Below are 20,070 nucleotides of genomic sequence, written 5' to 3'. Positions count from 1 at the left end.
CCGAATCCTTACCCACCTAGCTTCAAGGACCCTCATTCCAGGGACCTCCATACCCGAACTGGGGTGGTCCGTGGTAAATTTCTGGTTTAATAAAATACAAAATGCCAACCCTATCATGTACCTGGTCATTCATTTTACTTATGTTAACTTCAAAGGCTTGTTGTAGGACCTTTGAGTGTATGTGTGTGTGCCTGCATGTTACATGTGTGAGAGTACCCTCAAAGGTGAGAAGGAAGATGAGGGCCTCTGGTTACAGGAAGTTTTCAGCCATAAAATGTAGTTGTCAAAAATTGAAGTTGGATCCTGCAAAACAGCAGGAAGCACTCTTAATGGCTGACTCATTTCTCCAAAACCTGCATTTATATTTTATTTCATTTTGAGATGTCTCACGACATAACAGGTTTAATTGGACAAGGAAAAGGAAGGCAGAGCAAAGAGTCCCAGGGACAGAGAGCAACTCAGAGGAGGAGATGGAAAAGGGAGGATGGACAGGAAGAAGATCCTGTATAGTGTAGCTAGACACAGAGTCTGTAGAACCAGGCCGGGGCTGAGAGTTGCAGGCAGTAGCGTGGGAACCCTGCTGGCCTTTAAAAAATATTTCCCTCAATAGTAACACAACAACATCTTTGCACATAATAGCCTGTGAGGAGCTGGTCAGGAGGCTCGACTTATCTCAGTCCTCTCTGGAACATCATGATGGTTCCACAGGGAAAGGGCAGCACCCAGGCCAGATCTGCCCTAAGCATGGGTAGATGTTCAAGAGCATCACGATGAGAGAGAACAATGTGTAATTAGCAGAAAGTGCCCTGTAAGGTGCTCCCAGGCTTCCTGCAACATTTCTGGAGAAACACCTCCCCCCCCCCCCCCCCCCGTTTCTCCTCACTCAGGTTTCTTTGTTGGGAGAAGCCAGTGTTCTCAGAGGAACACAGAAGGACTTCAGCTGCCCAAAGAGGATGTCTCACTCAAGTCCCATGCCTCCAGTTCTAGATCCTCAGCCATTAGAACACAATAGTCTATCATTTCTGATTCCCAACTAAGACTGAGTAGGGGCAGCACGTGGTCAAGTTGGGAAACAGGCTTAACAGTGGGCCTGTTTCCACCCTGCACAGCACTGACTCTAGGCTACACCTCTCCCCTTTTTGCATGAAGAAGAAAGAGTGGGTTGGGTGGGGTACAGGGCCTTTTGGAAGAAAGTGCTTCCCCACATGACTGAACTGGATTCCTGATCCCAGGAGATGGTTATGTTCCCATCTACCTCAGCAGATCAGAGCCCAGCAGGCAGAAGGGCTGTCTTGTTAGATATTCACAGGGTCTGACCTGGAATGGGTCCAGCCTACCCTCTCTGGGACAGGGAAGAGGAAAAACTGGGCACTGTCATTTGCCTCGTGTAAGACAATCAGGAGGGATAGATGGACTGAGGGAACCTCCATGAATCAGGGAGGTGTCTCTGAGGTTTTCTCTTTGGCCCTGTGGCTCCTGCAACAGAGACACATCCACTTTCCTATTCTCTCTGACTTTATCCAGAAATTCCAGGGCCGGATCTAGAAGATCTTAGTCCAACAAGAGTGCGCATTCCTGTCAGGGTTGATATGGAAAGGACTGTAGGAGAGAGCATTGGGAAATGACCATAGAAGTAATGCTCTAGAGAACTCACTGTTGAAGGAATACTAGAACTAAGAGAAACAATATCTGCATGTACTTTGTTCAAGAAAAGCCAGTACTACATTTTACAAGATGCAATCCAGTGCTAGGACTCTGAGGACCTGGTCCTCAGCTGTCCCAGTATCTTCTGCAGAAGCAGGAGGAGGGAAAGGATTGGAGCCAGGAGAGCAAGGATTACCATCAGTAAGTCAAACAGAATCAGGAACAGTGGAGAAGGAAGAGCAGGGCAAATGCAGAGCAGATCCAGGGGCAGCTGCCCCCTTGGAGGGAGAGTGGCCCAGCTCCAGATTCACAGATAACCCACTGATAACCAAGACCCAGGCCTTAGTGCACAGGTGTAATCTAGCCCGTATTGGGCCACTTCTTGATAGAAACATGGTTCTTGAGGGCACAAGGACAGTCTGATTCCTTACTGGTTGGAACATAAAGTTGTGGAAGTGCCAGGTAGGGAAATGTGACATCATTCCTGAAGGAAGGCACCAGGTTTATTTTGAGCTGGAAACAAAGGGTTAGTCCGGCATTCCCCAGACCAGGAGCCATATGCAAAGCTCCACATACTACTCTAGAGGTTCTGAGAAAAGCTTGCTGGGAAATTAAGAAATCCTGACTCAGGTGAGACAGGGGCAGTCATAGAGGACACACCTCAGGACAATGTGCTCATGTCTGCTTGAATCCAGGCAACCAGGAGAAGGGTTACTTGAGAGGATAAAGTCATTTCCTTCCCCATATCTACTCTGGGAGTCCTGATGTGTCTGCGGTCCCAGCCCTGTCACCTAGTGTTCCTTTGAGGTCAGCCTTCCATGTTTGGGGCTGATCCTCCTTCTACCTTCTCAGGAGCTGCTGTATTAGGAGGGCACCAGCTTTCCCTGTCCTCTCCTGTAAGTTGTCCTGAGTCCAAGCATAATTTACCAATAGTTTCTCATTTTCTTTACAACCTCCTGGATTGGGGCCGTAGAGTACAAATTGCAGAGACACAAGCTGAGTCTGGGACTGGACCATGGGCTATGTGTAATGACACACATACATGTATTCCCACATGAGTCCAGGAAACAAAGATCATAAGAGAATAGACCTATGTTATTCAACAGTCAGTAATGTTTTCCTTGGCAGTGACATAGGGAGAGCCAGTGGGCATGATATGTCTGCTGTTCAAAAGCAGGTTAAAGACCAGAGATCTAAGACATTAATAATTATAAAAAATGCAGAGAACTGTATATGAGCAGGGTGGAGTCTGGATGCCTACACCTTCCTGTGTGAGCGGAGGCCAGGCTCATTTTGACACAGAGTCTCTCTCTCTCTGCTTGACTTCTACAAACCATGTGGCTCTACCTGGTGGCACTGGTGGGCCTGTGGACGCTCCTGCGCTTCTTCAGGGAGAGGCAGGTGGTGAGCCATCTCCAAGACAAGCATGTCTTCATCACAGGCTGTGACTCTGGCTTTGGGAACCTGCTGGCCAGACAGCTGGACAGGAGAGGCATAAGGGTGCTGGCTGCATGTCTGACAGAGAAGGGAGCCGAGGAGCTGAGGAGCAAGACCTCTGACAGGCTGGAGACAGTGATCCTGGATGTCACCAAGACAGAGAGTATTGTGGCAGCCACTCAGTGGGTGAAGGAGCGTGTTGGGAACAGAGGTACCACTGAGCTTCCTGTCGGTGCTGTTGGTGTTCTCTATGTGTGTGAAGGGAAAGCCTGTGTAGTCCTGAAACANTTCCTGTTGGGAGTCAGGGTGGAGTTGGTGTAACTGCAGATTCTGCCCTTCTCCAGCACATCAGTCTGTCCTCTTACCTCTACACTGAGTCCTCCAAGCTGGGTACTCCTAGTCAGCTGGTGCCTTGGGAAGTTTTCATGTCNGAATTCTTCTCTGTCTTCTTTGACTTTGTATGTAGAAAGACGGGATTGGGGGCTGGAGAGATGGCTTAGTGGTTAAGAGCACCAACTGCTCTTCCAAAGGTCCTGAGTTCAAATCCCAGCAACCACATGGTGGCTCACAACCATCCGTAATGAGATCTGATGACTTCTTCTGGTGCATCTGAAGACAGCTACAGTGTACTTAGATATAATAATAAATAAATCTTTAAAAAAAAAATAAAGACGGAATTGTTGGCTGCTGAGTCCTAGGATAGAGACAGTGAGGAGGGAAGAGAGCCCTGGGGTTCTGGGGTCTGGTCTCTGTGTGAAGGTCATGTGCCCGTGTGCACCTGCTCTCTCAGTTCTGGAACATGTTCTCATGCACTACCTGTGCACCTTTACAGGGAGAGCCATAATCATTGTCATGCTTAAGCCCAGTCAAGGAAACCTTAGGACAAAAAAGCTGGGATGTAGTCTGTCTTACACACACACACACATACACACACACACACACACACACACACACACACACACACACACACACACGACTTCCTATCATTTTCTTTCTCCCTTTGTCTCTCCCTCCACTATTTTTGTTATTTTTTTAAATGATAAATTTAAATAAAAACAAGTTGGAAACAGTTATTATTCTAAACTCTAGATATGTCAAACTACAATTAACCTCCAATTTACTATCCAGTGGATAAAAATCAGTAACACTTTGACCTGCAGGTTTAATGTATGTGCTTTCTTTCCACTTGAAAAATGTAAGCTTTTTTTTTTTTAACCTCTTTACCACTTACAGATCATTAGTTACAGTAATAATATTCAATGAATTAAAATATATCGGCTCTTAACCAAGGCCCATTACATTTAGCAGGCATTGGATATTGTTTGCCCCTTTGTGTTCGTCTGGCTTGCATGTTTGAGGCAGGGTTCTAAACACAGAGCTGGATACCATCTGATGAACCTGCTGCTCAGCTCCTTCCTGTTGGCATTGACAGCACGGGCCACCACACTCAGCTTGTTCTTCATACTTCTTGTCTTAAGAACTGTCTTGTGAAACTTCTAGTCAATTCTAAGTCTGTAAGCATGTGTATTTTGTGATCCTAGGATAAAAATATCTATCATATATATATATATATATATATATATATATATATATATATATATATATACAAATACGTATATGCGAACATTTAGATCATGTTTTCCCCAACTCCTCCCAGATCCTCCCCATGTCTCAGTCACACAAGTTCATATTCTGTCTGTCTGTCTGTCTGTCTGTCTGTCTGTCTGTCTGTCTGTCTCTGTCTGAAAAACAAAAGGAAAATAAAACCCCCAAGGAAATGCAACATAAATAAACAACCAAACAAAAAAATAACAAAAGACAAACAACAAGAAACAAGCAAAGAAGCCAGCACCAAACATAATAAAACAAAAACAAAAACAAAAAAGCAGTCTCCGCTTTCCTCCCAAAATTTCACCGTTTATTTTGTGGAGATACAAGCTCTCTTGTGTATGAAGCTCAGTGAGTGCCTTTTTAATACCTGTGCTACAGTTTGCTTCTTAGCCAGGTAACTCCCAAATAACTGAGACTGGGCTGAGTTATTTATTTAACATGCTTAGAGGGCAGAATTACTGAGCAATATTTCTCTATTTCAATCCTCTAAACTAATCTGCCACACTTCCAGACAAGACAACAGAGATACTTGCAGCTTTGGACTTTCTCAGCCCCAGGCGTTTNCTTATGGTGTCTCCTAGACTCTCTGCAGGAGGCTAAGCCATANCTCCTCTTCTCCAGCTCCCTCCCCTGGCTGGGAGAAGTGCAGCCTGTTCTCTCCCTGGCCCAGTCTTTGGTTGTTAAGGTCCCTTTATTGACACTTCAGGGAACAATGGGACAGCTGTTGTTTACACAAGTTTGCACCTGGATATTCTCTGAATAAGGATGGTAAGCAGATATAGTGGACAAGAAATCAGCATTTGAATGTTCACACAGTGCACAATAAAGTGATTANAAGGCGCCATTGGCACTACAGTGCAGNAAANTGTTTTTTCCTTGGACAGCAGTTATCAGTTACAAATAGCTGCTTGCTTAGAGGTTAGACCATGTGTCCACTTCCCCTGCTCAGTGCTGGCTCACAATCTCCCTGAGCCTGTGCAGGTGTTACGTGTGCTGCCACAGTCCCTGTGAGTTCATGTGAGCAGTAGTCCTGTTGTGTCTGGAAGACAGTCTCCTCGGAGTCACCCATCACTTCTGGCTCTTAAAAAGTTTCTGTCTCCTCATCTTCACAGATCTCTGGGCCTTGAGGGGAGGGGTGTGAGGAAGACATCCCCTTAGGACTGAGTGTGTCAGAGTCTCTGACTCTCTGCACACTGGCCACGTGTGTGTCTCTGTTTTAATTCTTGTCTCTGGCAGGACACAGTTTTCTGGATGGAAATTGGTCGTATCACTGGACCTTGAGTGTTGTTAGTAATATGGATTAGGAGTCTTACTACAGTCTATTCTCCTAGAATAAGAATAATATTTAGATTTCCCGTAGATCCGTGACCTATCTAGTCTCAGGTTCTTGGCCACTTTAGTAGTGTCATTATGGTTTCCATCTAAGAAAGCAGACCTTCAATCTAATGAAAAGTGTTTAGTTACTCTCATGACATTGGTGCCTTTATTGTACTGTATATCTTAAAGGCAAGCCACTGTGGTATATCATAGGGCTTGAGGCTGGGTAACAGTAATGATTGCACTTTGAATGTTATTCTGTAGCAGTGAAACTTTTAGTTGGGGACCAGCTTGCCTTTTCTCAGTGTGATGACATCAAATAATATGGTCTTCAGCTATTGACTAAGTTAGGGTTTTACTGCTGTGAACAGACACCATGACCAAGGCAGCTCTTAGAAGGACAACATTTAATTGGGGCTGGCTTAACAGGCTTAGGAGTTCATTCCATTATCAAGGTGGAAACATGGTAGTGTCCAGGCAAGCATGATAGAGGAGGAACTGAGAGTTCTAAACCTTGTTCCAAAGTCAAACAAAAGAAGACTGGCTTCCAGGGAGCTAGGATGAAGGTCTTAAAGTCTACAACCACAGTGACACACTTCCTACAAAAAAGGCCACACCTATTTCAGCAAGGTCACACCCACTAATAGTACTACTCCTTGGGTCTAGCATATTCAAAGAATTGCATTCTCCTCCCTGACCTCCATAGGCTTGTTCAAACACTTGGGTCTATGGGGGCCATACCTAAACATATCATAATACAAAATACATTTAATCCAACTTCAAAAGTCTGAGTAGTGTGTAACAGTCTCAATACTGTTAAAAGTTGAGAATTCAAAGCGTCTTCTGAGATTCATGCTCTCCCTTAACTGTAGTCCTAAAATCCACATTCTTGCAAGCAACAGCACGTTCAGACCGTTCACAGCAAAACCACTGTCCTGGTACCAACTTCTGTCTTAGTTAGGGTTACTGCTATGAACAGACACCATGACCAAGGCAACTCTTAGATGGATAACATTTCATTGGGGCTGGTTTACAGGGTTAGATGTTCAATCCATCATCAAGGCAGGAGTGTGGCAGCAGGTAGGCAGGCATGGTGTAGGAGGAGCTGAGAGTTCTACATGTTGTTCAGAAGGCAAACAGGAGAAAACTGGCTTCCAGTGAGCTAGGATGAGGATTTTAAAGCCTATGCCCACAGTGACACACTTCCTCCAACATGGACACAGGTACTGCAACAAGGCCATGCCTCCTAATAGTGCCACTCTCTGGACCTAGCATATCAAAACCACCACAGCTAAATAACCTTATCATCAGGTTGAGAGAGCAGCTAGTAGCCTTGAGAAATAGTTTGTAACCAGGGTTTAGAGGGTGCGGTGGTTTGAGTATGCCTAGTACAGGGAGTGGCACTCATTGGAGGTGTGGTCCTGTTGGAGTAGGTGGGCCACTTTGGGCTTGGGATTTAAACCTTCATCCTAGCAGGCTAGAAGCCAGTCTTCTCATAGGTGCCTTCCAAAGAAGAGGTGGCACTCTCAGCTCCTCTAACCCCATGACTACCTGGATACTGCCATGCTTCCACCTTAATAATAACGGACTAGTTGCCTGAACCTGTAGCCAACCCCAATTAAATGTTGTCTAAGAATTGACTTGGTAACGGTATCGCTTCACAGCAGTAAACCCTAAGACAGAGGGGGTGTTGCAGGGGTCCCTTTTAGGGTCAATATGTGAACCATTCCTGGAACTGAAGGTTTTACTTGGTGGCACAAGATGTTTTTACTAAGGGTGTCATGTCTACCATTATATGGTGACTTCCCTGAAATTCCTTCATAGATGTATTTTAGGAAGTTTCTACAGAAATATTTTTCCATATTGCTTTTTTTAAAAAACAGAACAAAAACAATCTCAATTACAGATTATGTGTCTCCGGAAGGACAAGATATACTTTGGAACCAAGGCTGCAGATGACTTATTGAGTCAACGTTTTAAAACAACAAATGCTCATCTTAATCTCAGTCAGCCAGTCTTCCATTCATTCTGCTCAGAAATGGACAATGGAGATATAGTATTTAGCTGTAGGCATTTCAGAATGGTTCCTTGAAGATCCATGACTTAAAGGCCAAAGGAATGAATGAGGGCCACCTGTGGGTCAGTGGCAGAAAGTACCCAGTGTGCTCAGGTTGACAATGGAAAAATCTGTCCTGTTGGTTATTAGCAAATATTGTCCTTCAGTGTCTCAGTTAGGGTTTTCAGCATTGCAGCAAAACATCATGACCAAATATCAAGTTGTTCTAGGAAAGGGTTTATTTAGATAACACGACATGTCACCGTTCATCACCAAACGAAATTGGGAAGAAACTGGAGGCAGGAGCTGATGCAGAAGCCATGGAGAGGTACTGCTTACTGGCTTGCTCCTCATGGCTTGCTCAGCCTGCTTTCTTATAGAATCCAGGACCAGCAGCCCAGGAATGGCACCACCCACAATAGGCTAGACTCTCTTTAGATTAGTAATTGAAAAAATGGCTTACAGCTCGATCTTATGGAGGTATTTCCTCAACTAAAGCACCTTCCGCTCTTATGACTCTAACTTGTGTCGTCACAAAACCAGCCAATATATTGGGGTTGTAAACATCTGAAGAGAGTAGGTCAATATTGATTTTCATTAGTAAAGATGTTGATCAATCACAAGAGTTGATCATTATTAATTTCAAGGCTGGCTTCATCAGGGCAGAAAAACAAAAGTCTACTTTCCAAATTTCCCACAATCAAGATTTCAATTGTTTGTTTCCCAACAAATTTCTCTGGAAGAGATTAATTTTTTCTTTTTTTCATTTCTCCTTTGTGTTTCCTCTGTTCCTTCTCCCTTATTTTATCCTTTCTTCTTACTATAATAAGGAATAATGATGTAAACTATTTCTTCTTTATTACTCCCTTTCTCGGCCATTTGAAAGTCACGGTTAGCAGTGTGTAAACTGCTCAGCGTAATATGAAGATACCACTGCCATAGACAGAATTCTATCTCTGTGAAGAGATTCCACGACTGTGGTAACGCTTATAGATGAAACATTGAATTTGGGCTTGCATACAGTTAAAGCTTTTGCCTGTTATCATCATATCGTGGAGAGTAGTGGGTGGCTAACAGTCATGCTGCAAGAGAAGGAGCTGAGACGCTGCATCTATAACCACAGGTAGCAGGAACAGCAAGACTTTGGGATAGCCAGTGAATCTTATATTCCAATATGGCCACAACCACGAATACAAGGGCCACACTTCCTAATGCCTCTGAAGTACTGCCCCTCTCTCAGGACCAAGCGTTTAAATGTATGAGCCTATGGCTGCTGAGCTTATGGCTGCTGAGTCTATGGCTGCTTTTGTCATTCCAACCAACACACAAAATACAAGAGTAAAACCTCTGCAAGGATGGCATCAACATTTAAGACAAAAATGGACTTTCCTGGTCTCCAGATTCACAAAAGTGCACTATGTTTCCACTGTCTGTTCTGAAATTTAGGAAATGAGAAGGCACTGCTGGCTGATTCCCAGGCATGGGGCTGGGCCAGGAAGATTTAATGGATGAAGGTATCCATGCGATGAGCCAGCATTCTCTGGCATGTGTTCTAGAGCCCTGTGGATACCATGTTCTTATTCATTGCATCCTATTCTCCAGTAAACAGCAGTCACAGTGGTCTTATTTGTAAATATGCATTTCATCCATACTTAAACCTGTACTATGTGATTATCTCCTCCCACTGTCCCCAGGACTCTGGGGCCTGGTCAACAACGCTGGTATCTCCATCCCCTTGGGTCCCAGTCAGTGGATGAACAAACAGAACTTTGCAAGTATGCTGGATGTGAACCTGTTGGGCATGATCGAGGTGACTCTGAGCATGCTGCCCTTAGTGAGGAAGGCGAGGGGCCGTGTGGTCAACGTCTCCAGCATCATGGGCCGAGTGTCTTTTGGTGGTGGTGGTTACTGCATCTCCAAGTATGGCGTAGAGGCCTTCTCAGACTCCCTCAGGTACTGGAAGGGAAGGGATGCAATAGCAGAGCTTTGGGAAGTTTTTAATCATGCTTTTAAAGTCCCCATCATGGGGAAGACATGTGCCTCCCATACATTCTCCTCACTGAACCATTCACTGGCCAGAACATCTCCATGTCTCTACAAGAGGCCATGACCAAGACAGGAGTTGAGTTCATTTTGTTCTGTTATAAAGGACGAAGGGAGTTGGGGGATAGTGCTCAGATAGAATTAGAAATGTGATTTTTTATTTATTTATTTATTATGGTGTCCGGAATACAGAATCCTGATCTCTATATGCTGAGTGTGTTTTTGAATTGGGGTGAATATCTCTTTCAGCTCCATAGATAGATATCAGCCCCTTTTAGAGTCCATAATAAACACATTCTAGCATAACTTATGTGCTTCTATCATGACCTAAAGACTATGGCAAATAAGAGAATAAGAGAGGAGACAGAGAGGAGCTGTGACCTTCCTGAGGGGTTGGCGTGGCTAGTCAGCTGTGTTGACCATGTTAGCCCTCAGACTTGTTGAGGGTCCTGTAGCAGGATTAGACTGAATCAGAGTAAACATGGGAACCTGGAACCTGGAACTTGGAATCTGGAACCTGGATGTGTAGGTGATTCTCCTTGGAGAATGGATAGGCCAGATATGAAAGGCAGCTGGTCACCAGGTGGGGAGAGGTAGACATGGAGAAGTGGAGGGTGCTGGATGTTATGTATTTCATGGTGTTAGCAATGCAACAGTTCTGTCTTAGGGTTTTACTGTTGTGAACAAAAATACATGACCAGGGCAACACGTATAAGGACCACATTTAATTGGGGATGGCATTTACACGTTTAGAGGTTCAGTCCATTATCATCAGCGTGGGAGCATGGCAGTGCCAGAGAGGCATGGTACCGGAGGAGCTGAGAATTCTATATCTCATCTGAAGGATGCTAGCAAAATACTGGCTTCCAGGCATAAAGGATGAGGGTCTTACAATCCATACGCACAGTGACACACCTTCTCCATCAGGGACACAACTTCCACTCCCTGGGCCAGCATATACAAACCATCCCACCTTCCAAGGGAGGGAACCAGGGGAACCATTTGGGGCAAGGAACAGGGAGGCTGCCAGTGCGAGGGAGTTGGAGGCAGGAGGTTGCTCTCTGGAGACACGTGAGGAAGAAGAAGAGTGGGAGGGGTGTGTACTGAGAGCCTCCTGGGTCAGATGTGGGGTAGATATAGACTTAATAGTGAGGCAGAGGTGACTTAGACGAGGACTAGAACACTTTGCAACTGTACTACTTAGAGAAAGGTCTTACACAGTGTCATAGACCAGAATGTTCAGTTTTAGGCTAGTGAGCTACACACAACAAATAATTATTAGTGTGACATCCAAGAGCATGGAGGAGATTCCCTTGTCACAAGATCGCTGCACAGAGAAACGCTGTCTTGAAAAACCAAAAATAAAAAAATAATCTTCCCCATTGGCAGTATATCCCAGATCCAAAGGGTGTGGCCTTATCTCACCACGGGCTCCTGTTGGCCTGCTACTGTACTCTTATTAAAGTGTTCTCACTGAAGTCCTTGACATCTGTCTGTCTTGCAGGAGGGAGCTCTCCTACTTTGGGGTGAAGGTGGCTATTATAGAGCCTGGCTTCTTCCTGACTGGTATGGTCAATAGTGCAAGATTATCCTCAAATACCCAGATGCTGTGGGACCAGACCAGCTCAGAAATCAGGGAGATCTATGGCAAGAAATATCTGGCATCCTGTAAGTGACCTCTGAGGGCCAAAGCTACATATAATCCCGAACACTTAATGCCCTGCTAATTTTAGGAGTTCTAATGCCTCACCCTTTTCCTCAAAGAACAGTAATTCAGACCCATTTCCCTGTGGTGGTGGGCAGTTTGTGTATGGGGTCAGAAAGGAGTTCTTGTCTTTCAGAACATGCTTCTCTGTTCCTTCTGATTCTCTCATGGTCATGGGGCTGTGACTGAATTCAGGCATGGGAGGTGGTATGAGATCAGCACTTTCCATGAGCTGAGATACAAGTGACGGAGTGCTCGATTCTTCCTTGAAGATTCTTTGTGGTCCTTCTGAGGAACTAGGACAGACTGGGCTTGGGTTTCAGACACATGGATTCTCCAACATAAAGAATAGAAGTTCTCCTCTGTGCTGGTATGAGACAGGAGTGGTGGGGCCTGAATGACCACCTGAATCATTCCTCGTTCTGCATAGATCTGAAAAACCTAAACGAATTGGACCAGAGGTGCAACAAGGACCTGTCTGTGGTGACCGACTGCATGGAGCACGCTCTGACTGCCTGTCACCCTCGCACCCGATACTCAGCTGGCTGGGATGCCAAGCTCTTCTACCTCCCCTTGAGCTACATGCCCACCTTTCTCGTGGATGCCCTTCTCTACTGGACTTCCATGAAGCCTGAGAAAGCCCTCTGAAGTCTTCACCTATGTGCATACCTGGGGGGATGTAGGTAGAGTGTGACAGAGGAAATATGTAGGGGAAATTAGGAGGGTTGAGGGAGGGAGTTTATTACTCTGGGGTTCTTAGTCAACACACTTCATCTCATTAATTCTCCTATGATACTGCTCGAGACTGATGATGATCAAAGAGATAGGCAAAGGATTCTGCCAAGGGATTCAGATACAAAACTGCTGGCTGCTGCCCAGCCCCTGGGCATCATGGCCTTCCTTAAGGATTCACACAGATGAGGAGATTGGGACCAGCTAGTGCCAACCACTGCCCTGTGTCCTCCTCTGAAGGAAATGCACGTGCCAGGGCTAGTTTAAATACCTATGCATCAGGGAAGTGTCCCTGCTCTGAAATCAGAAGTGACCATGGTGTGGGGTCTGAGAGGAGTCACTGATGCCCTGGAGTCAGGTTGGCAAGGCGCTGGGTGGGAGGTACATTCCCTTGGGGTTAAAATCCAGCAAATGATGGAGACACCAAATTTAAAAAAAAAAAAATTCTTGGCTTCTTTTTGGACCCCTTTTCTTTTTAGAGCAAAGTATGACGTCATTTCCTGTATCCTGAAATTTAAACCATGGCTTTGGAGGTTAGTGGGGTTTGGATCACAGGGGTAAGGGGAATATCCTGAGAAGGGTTTCTACAGGACAGCAGACTTCTTCTTGCTTTGTCTCAGCCCTTGCAGACACTGAAGTAGGAACAACTTTCCATTCAAAACTTAACACCAACAAATAGTGCAGAATTCTGTGCACGCAGTCCATGAACAGAATTTACCTGTAGGCCTTAGCTTCAACACCCCCTTCCCTGCAGACTCACTAACTGACCATTGCTTCCCTGCAGGCTCAGGAAGTGATCATAAATTTACAACAGAATCACTAAATGACTAACCCTTCCTGCAGACTCACTGGGTGATCATCAATTCCCTGTAGAATACATGTCCATCTCTGTTGGGCAGTGGGTGCCAGAGAAATATAGGAAGTGAGAGAAAACCTGCATCCCCCAGAGTTCCTGTGCTCTGGGCAGGCAGACGCAGAAGGACTGCAGCATGCTTTCCACGCGGCCCTGGGTGGGTGTCTTGCTGTGGGAGGCCACTGGACCCCAGCTCGGCAGGGGTGAACGAGGGGCAGTCTGAGGCAACAGATTCTCAGCCTTGGACATCCCACACTGGATACCACGGAATTGCTGAGAACAAATGGAGACCTCGGGGGTGACTCAGTCAGCCCTGGTGTGGAATGGAGAAAAGGGCAGGGGGAGAGGGGGCCCTGGGTGGTTTCCACTTGGGTGAGACTCCTTGGTCTGGTCCATGGCTGGAGCATAGGAAGGCCTTCTGGTGGGAGGTTAGACACAACTCAATAGGGGAAAGTCTATCCCATCAATCAAGCACAGCGGGCCTTGATGAGCAGAGACAGTCTATGGTTTTAGAGCTGTATTGTAGAAAGGCAGGGAGAAAGAAAGAAAGTAGAAAGAGGGAGAGACTGGCCATGGCCACATGGAGCGAGGGGGAAGGAAGAGAGAGAAGGACGGCTAGAGAGTAAGAAAGGTGAGAGCTTAAAGAGAGCAAGGAGGGGTCAAGCAGCCCTGTTATAGTGAGCTGGACTATCTTGCTGTTGCCAGGTAACTATGGGGAAGAGTATATCTGGCTATAGTCAGGTAACTGTGGGGGTGGAGTCTAACCAGAATGCCAGAAATTTGGGAAATGGTCTGCATGACTTATAGTCACAGAATTATAGAGTTGGGGGCTCTGTGATGTCAGGCCCCTGTCTCTGGGAATGTGGCTCACTGTTTTGTCCCTTGTAGAGTTTTCTACTGGGTTGCTGGAGCAAGCCTCTTTCAACCAAAATAGACTGCCTCTCAGGGCCCCACACATCCCTTTTCTGCAGACTCACAAAGTGACCACCCCTTTCTGCATAACTACAGTGCAATCATCAATTCCCTGTAGACTCAGTAAGTGATCTTACGTTTCCTGCAGACACACTAAGTGGCCATTCCTTCATGTAAGACTCATTAACTGACCACCACAAGGAAGCACTTCTGATTTTCCATCTGTCTTTGTCCCAGGCCACTTCTCATGTCCCTCCCTTCATCCCACTGCCACACTCCTCCAGCAGCATGTAGAGAGTGTCCCTCTCAACTCTGGTTTTCATTTTTATTTGTGGACAATATTTGCAAAAGAACAAAGGTCTTGAACTTGCTGTGGCCTCTGAGGCCTGGCTCTGCCTGGTGCTAGGTTGGTGAATCTCAGGAGTAGGCTGAGCAGGGACAGCATGTGTGGAAGAGCCAGAGAATCCTGGGCTCAGTGCAGACTTCCCCTTGGGAGGGACTTCCATAGATGCCTGACTCCTCTTCTCTAGAAGTAGAAACATGGAGACTGAGGATCCACAGAAGAAACTTGTAAAAAAACAATAATTTCTGGTTTAATGAAAACAGAAAATTGCAACGCTATCATGAACCTTGTCATTAATTTTACTTATGTTAACTTCAAAGGTTTGTTGTAGGACCTTTGAGTGTATGTGTGTGTGCCTGCATGTTACATGTGTGGGAGTACCCTCAAAGGTGAGAAGGAAGATGAGGGCCTCTGGTTACAGGAAGTTTTCAGCCATAAAATATGGATGTCAAGTATTGATTTTGGTCTGGGCAGTGGTGGTGCTCACCTTTAATCCCAGCATTTGGGAGGCAGCAGCAGGCAGATTTCTGAGTTTGAGGCCAGCCTGGTCTACAGAGTGAGTTCCAGGACAACCAGGGCTACACAGAGAAACCCTGTCTCAAAAACCACCCAAAAAGAAAAAAATTGAATTTGGGTTCTCCAAAAGAGCAGGAAGCATTCTTAATGACTGGGTCATTTCTCCAAAATGTGTATTTATATTTTATTTTATTTTGAGATGTTTCACTACATAATAGGTTTATCATGATCTTGTAATCTCCATCCCTACTGTTTTCATCATTACACAAATTTCACTGTAGTTACATGTGGCAAGATTTTCCCTGTCCATTTACATTAAAATATTAGTGTAGCAGGACACCTGTGATTGGACAGGGAAAAGGGATGAAGTGCAAATAGTCACAGCAACAGAGAGGGACTCACAGGGGGAGAAGGCAAAAGCAAGATGGAGGACTGACAGTAAGAAGATCCTGAACCAGCATGGCTTTAAATAGCCACAGGTAGATATAATATCATAAAGGGGAGAATAATTGGGATAACTTCTCTAATCTAGGTGGGCAGCTTTTATCATTATGTGTTGGTTCTGGTATTGTCATTGTCTGAATTGAGAATTTATTGATATTAAAAATGTGATTGGTTACTTATAAGCTTCAAGAGTTTTGTTTTACTGAGTTACTAGAAGGTGCAGGGGTTTACGGCTGTGAAGGAACTAGCCGCTCCAGAGACAAGCTAATTGGAGCTGGGCAGACTGCAATCGGTCGCTGTGGGGGCTAGCTAGAGACAGAGTTGGTAGAACCACAGCAAGTCAAGAGTTGCCAGCAGTAGTGTGGGAACACTGCTGGCTTTTTAAAAATATTTTCCTCAATAGTAACACGACTTCATCTTTGCACATAATAGCCTGTGAGGAGCTGGTCAGGAGGCTCGACTCATCTCAGTCCTCTCTGGACCATCACACTGGCTCCCCAGGGGAAGGGCAGCACCCAGGACAGATCTACCCTAAGCATGGGTGGAGGCTGAAGAGCACCATGATGAGACAGAACCAGGTGTAATTAGCAGGAAGTGCCCTGTAAGGTGATCCCAGGCTGCCTGCAACATTTTCCCCTTTCCTCCTGACTTAGGATTCTTCTTGGGAGAAGCCAGTATACTCAGAGGGACACAGATGGACTCAGGCTGCCACAGGAGGATGTCTCACCCAACCATGCAGGAGAACTGCACTATACCTAATCAAGTCCCATGCCTCCAATTCTAGATTGTCAGCCATTAGAACACAATAGTCTTTCAGTTCTGATTCCCAGTAAAAACTCAGTAGGGACAGCATGTCATCAAGTCAGGAAACAGGCTTGACAGTGGGCCTGTTTCCACCTTTTGCAGCACTGACTCTAGGCTCCACCTCTCCCCTTTCTGCATGAAGAAGAAAGGGTGGCTTAGGTGGGGTACACTGCCTTTTGGGAGAAAGTGGGTCCCCACCCTCCCCAGGACAGGGAAGAGAAGTAGCTAGGCACTGTCATTTGGCTTGTATGAGAATCAAGAGGGATGGATGGACTGAGGGAACCTCCATGAATCAGGGAGGTGTCTCTGGGGCTTTCTCTTCAGCCCTGTGGCGCCTGCAACAGAGTCACACCCACTTTCCTATCCTCTCCGACTTTATCCAGAAATTCCAGGGATGGATCTAGATCCATCAAGAGGGCCCATTACTGTCAGGGTTGATATGGAAAGGACTTTAGGAGAGAGCATTGGGAAATGACCGTAGAAGGAATGCTCTAGAAAACTCACTGTTGAAGGGCTACAAGAACTAAGAGAAGCAATATCTGCATGTACTTTGGTCAGGAAAGCCCAGTACTACATTTTGCAAGATGCAGTTCAGAGCCAGGATTCTGAAGATCTGTTGGGTGCTAACAGCAAGATGAAGAACGTCCTATTAGCTTCTGCAGGAGCAGGAGGAGAGACAGAAGTGGAGGCATGATGACAAGGAATAGCAGCCATAAGTCAAAGAGAATCAGGCATGGGGAGAAGGAAGAGCAGGGCAAATGCAGCTGCCCCCTTGGAGGAAAAGTGGCCCAGCTCCAGATTCACTGATAACCAAGGCCCAGACCTTAGGGCAGAGCTGTAATCAAACCCATATTCGGGCACTCCCTGATAGAAACAAGGTTCTTGAGAGGACAAGGACAGTCTAAATCCTTACAGGTTGGGACAGAAAGTTGTGGAAGTGTCAGACAATGGAACTGTGACATCATTCCTGAAGGAAAGCACTGGGTTTATTTTGAGATGGAGTCAGAGTGTCATTCAGACATTCCCCAGACCAGGAGCCATATGCAGAGATTTACACACTACTCTAGAGTTTCTGAACAAGGCTTCCTGAGAAAGTAAACATGAAATCCTGGCTCAGGGGAGCCATGGGAAGTCATGGAGGTCACAACTCAAGAGCTCTCTGCTCATGTCTGCTTGAATCCAGGCAGCCAGGAGAAGGGCCAGTTGAGAGGGAAAGTCATTTTCTTCCTGACATCAACTCCTTGAGACATGGTGTGTCTGGGTTCCTAGCCCCAACACCTTGTGTTCCTTTGAGGTCACCCTTCCGTATTTGAGGCCTGCCCTTTTATCTCCCCAGGAGCTGCTGTATTAGGAGGGCACCAGATTTCCCTATCCTCACTTAGAGTTAGTTGTCCTAAGTTCAAATAAAGGTCACCAATAGTTTCTCATTATGTTCACAACTTCCTGGTTTGTGGTTCCAGATTGCAGATGCAGAGACACAGGGGTACCATGGGACAGGCCATAGGGCTTGTGTAATGAACCAAACATTTATTCCCACATGAGTCCAGGATCAAAGAACTTACGAGCATAGATCTGTGTTATTGAACCTCAGTGGTGTTATACTTGGCAGTGAGATAGATAAAACTAAAGGGCATTATGTATCTTCTGATAAAAATCAGGTCAACAATCAGAGAAGTAATGAATCAATAATTAGAAGAAATTCAGAGTACTGCATGCCAGAAGGCTAAAGTCCTCAATGCCTACAGCATTCTGCAAGAGCAGATGCCAGGCTCATTTTGACTCCGTGTATCTCTCTCTGTCTCTCTCTGTCTCTCTCTGTCTCTCTGTCTGTCTGTCTGTCTGTCTGTCTCTCTCTCTCTCTCTCTCTCTCTCCTATCTTCTACAAACCATGTGGTTCTACATGGTGGCACTACTGGGCCTGTGGACAGTCCTGTGCTTTTTTAGAGAGAGGCAAGTGGTGGACCATCTTCAAGACAAGTATGTCTTCATCACAGGCTGCGGCTCTGGCTTTGGAAACATGCTGGCCAGACAGTTGGACAGGAGAGGCATGAGAGTGTTGGCTGCATGTCGGAAGGAGGAGGGAGCCGAGCAGCTGAGGAGCAAGACATCAGACAGGCTGGAGACAGTGATCTTGGATGTCGCCAAGACAGAGAGTATTGTGGCAGCCACTCAGTGGGTAAAGGAGCGTGTTGGGAACAGAGGTACCATTGAGAATCCTGTCTGTGTTTTTGGTGTTCTCTATGTGTGTGAAGAGAAGGCCTGTGTAGTCCTCAAAGGATTCCTGGTGGGGGTCAGTGTGGAGTTGGAGTCACTGCAGACTCTGCCCCTCTCTAGCACATCAGTCTATCCTCTTAGCTCTATACCTGGTCCTCCAAGCTGACCCAGGACTAAGTGCTACAAATGGCTGCTTGCTAGAGGTTATACTATATGTCCACTTTCCTGTCTCAGTGCTAGGTCACTGTCTCCTTGAGCCTGTGGGGGTGATACCTGTGCTGCCACATTCTCTGGGAGTTCATGTGCAGTCTGGATGTGTCTGAAAGACAGTCTCCTTGGAGTCACCCATCACCTCTGGTTCTTAAAATGTTTCTGCCTCCTCATCTTCATAGATTACTGTGCCGTTTAGGACTGAGTGTGTCAGAGTCTCTTACTCTCTCCAACAGTTGGGTGTCTCTGTGTTAATTCTTGTCTATGGCCAGACACGGTTTTGTGGATGGAGACTGATCCAGGCACTAGACTTTGAGTGCTGTTAGTAATATGCATTAAGGGTCTTGTTACTGTGTGTCCGCTTAGCAGAAGGATAATATTCAATTTTCCCATAGAACCATGACCTATCTAGTCTCAGGTTCTTGGCCACTTTAGTAGTGTTATTATGGTTTCCATCCCAGAGAGTGGTCCTTAAATCTAATGAAAAAATGTATAGTTACCCCCATGACACATTGGTGTATTAAAGGCAGGTCACTGTTGTAGATCATAGGGCCTGAGCCTGTGTAATAGTAATGACTCCCTCTCTTCTCTGAGAGTGTACAGAGTATCTTCTGACACACGGCATGCTAAACTGTAGCAATGAAGCTTAGTTGTTCGGGGCAGTGGGTGTAGGGGGAAGAGTGGGATGGGAGAGAGCCCGCATCCCACCAGAGTTCCAGTGCTCTGGGCGGGCAGATGCGGGAGAACTGCCAGATGCTTTCCATGTGGCCCTGGGTGGGCATCTGGCTGTGTGAAGCCACTGACCCCACATGACGGGGGTAGGGGGTGGACAAGGGGCAGCCCCCCGTACCAGGTACTCAGCCTCTGGCATCCCATGCTGGATATGGTAGAGAAGCTGAGAACAGAAAAGAAACCCTGGGGTGGCACTCAGCCCCGGAGATATGGGAAGAGAGGGCAAAGGGAGAAGGGGGCTCCCATGCAGATGAGAGTCTTTAGTCCAGTCCATGGCTGTAGCGTAAGGAAGGCCTTCTGTCCAGAGATTAGGCACAGCTCATTAGGAGAAAACCTATCCCATTGTTCAAGAACGGCGGGCCTTGATGAACAGAGACAGTCTATGGTTTTAGAGCTTTATTGTAGAAAGGCAGGGAGAAAGAGAGGAGAGAGAGAGAGAGAGAGAGAGAGAGAGAGAGAGACCGGCCATGGCCAAGAGGAGATAAGGGGGAGAGAGA

General features: G+C 46.1%; 1 protein-coding gene and 1 pseudogene across 1 annotated transcript; both read left to right on the top strand.

Annotated features, from left to right (window-relative positions):
• Positions 1–2,904: 2,904 nt before the first annotated feature.
• LOC110326849 (retinol dehydrogenase 16) lies at positions 2,905–12,463 on the top strand. Its single transcript, XM_021205456.2, has 4 exons — positions 2,905–3,292; positions 9,760–10,018; positions 11,613–11,776; positions 12,244–12,463. Exons 1-4 carry the CDS (start codon positions 2,980–2,982, stop codon positions 12,459–12,461), a joined length of 954 nt encoding a protein of 317 aa, XP_021061115.1. The 5' UTR covers positions 2,905–2,979; the 3' UTR covers positions 12,462–12,463.
• Positions 12,464–18,152: 5,689 nt separating this feature from the next.
• LOC110326828 overlaps positions 18,153–20,070 on the top strand; it is a 10,851-nt pseudogene continuing 8,933 nt past the window's right edge.

Source organism: Mus pahari, chromosome 9, assembly GCF_900095145.1.
Source record: "Mus pahari chromosome 9, PAHARI_EIJ_v1.1, whole genome shotgun sequence".
Lineage (NCBI taxonomy): Eukaryota > Metazoa > Chordata > Mammalia > Rodentia > Muridae > Mus > Mus pahari.
This window is presented reverse-complemented; position numbering and strand designations above follow the sequence as displayed.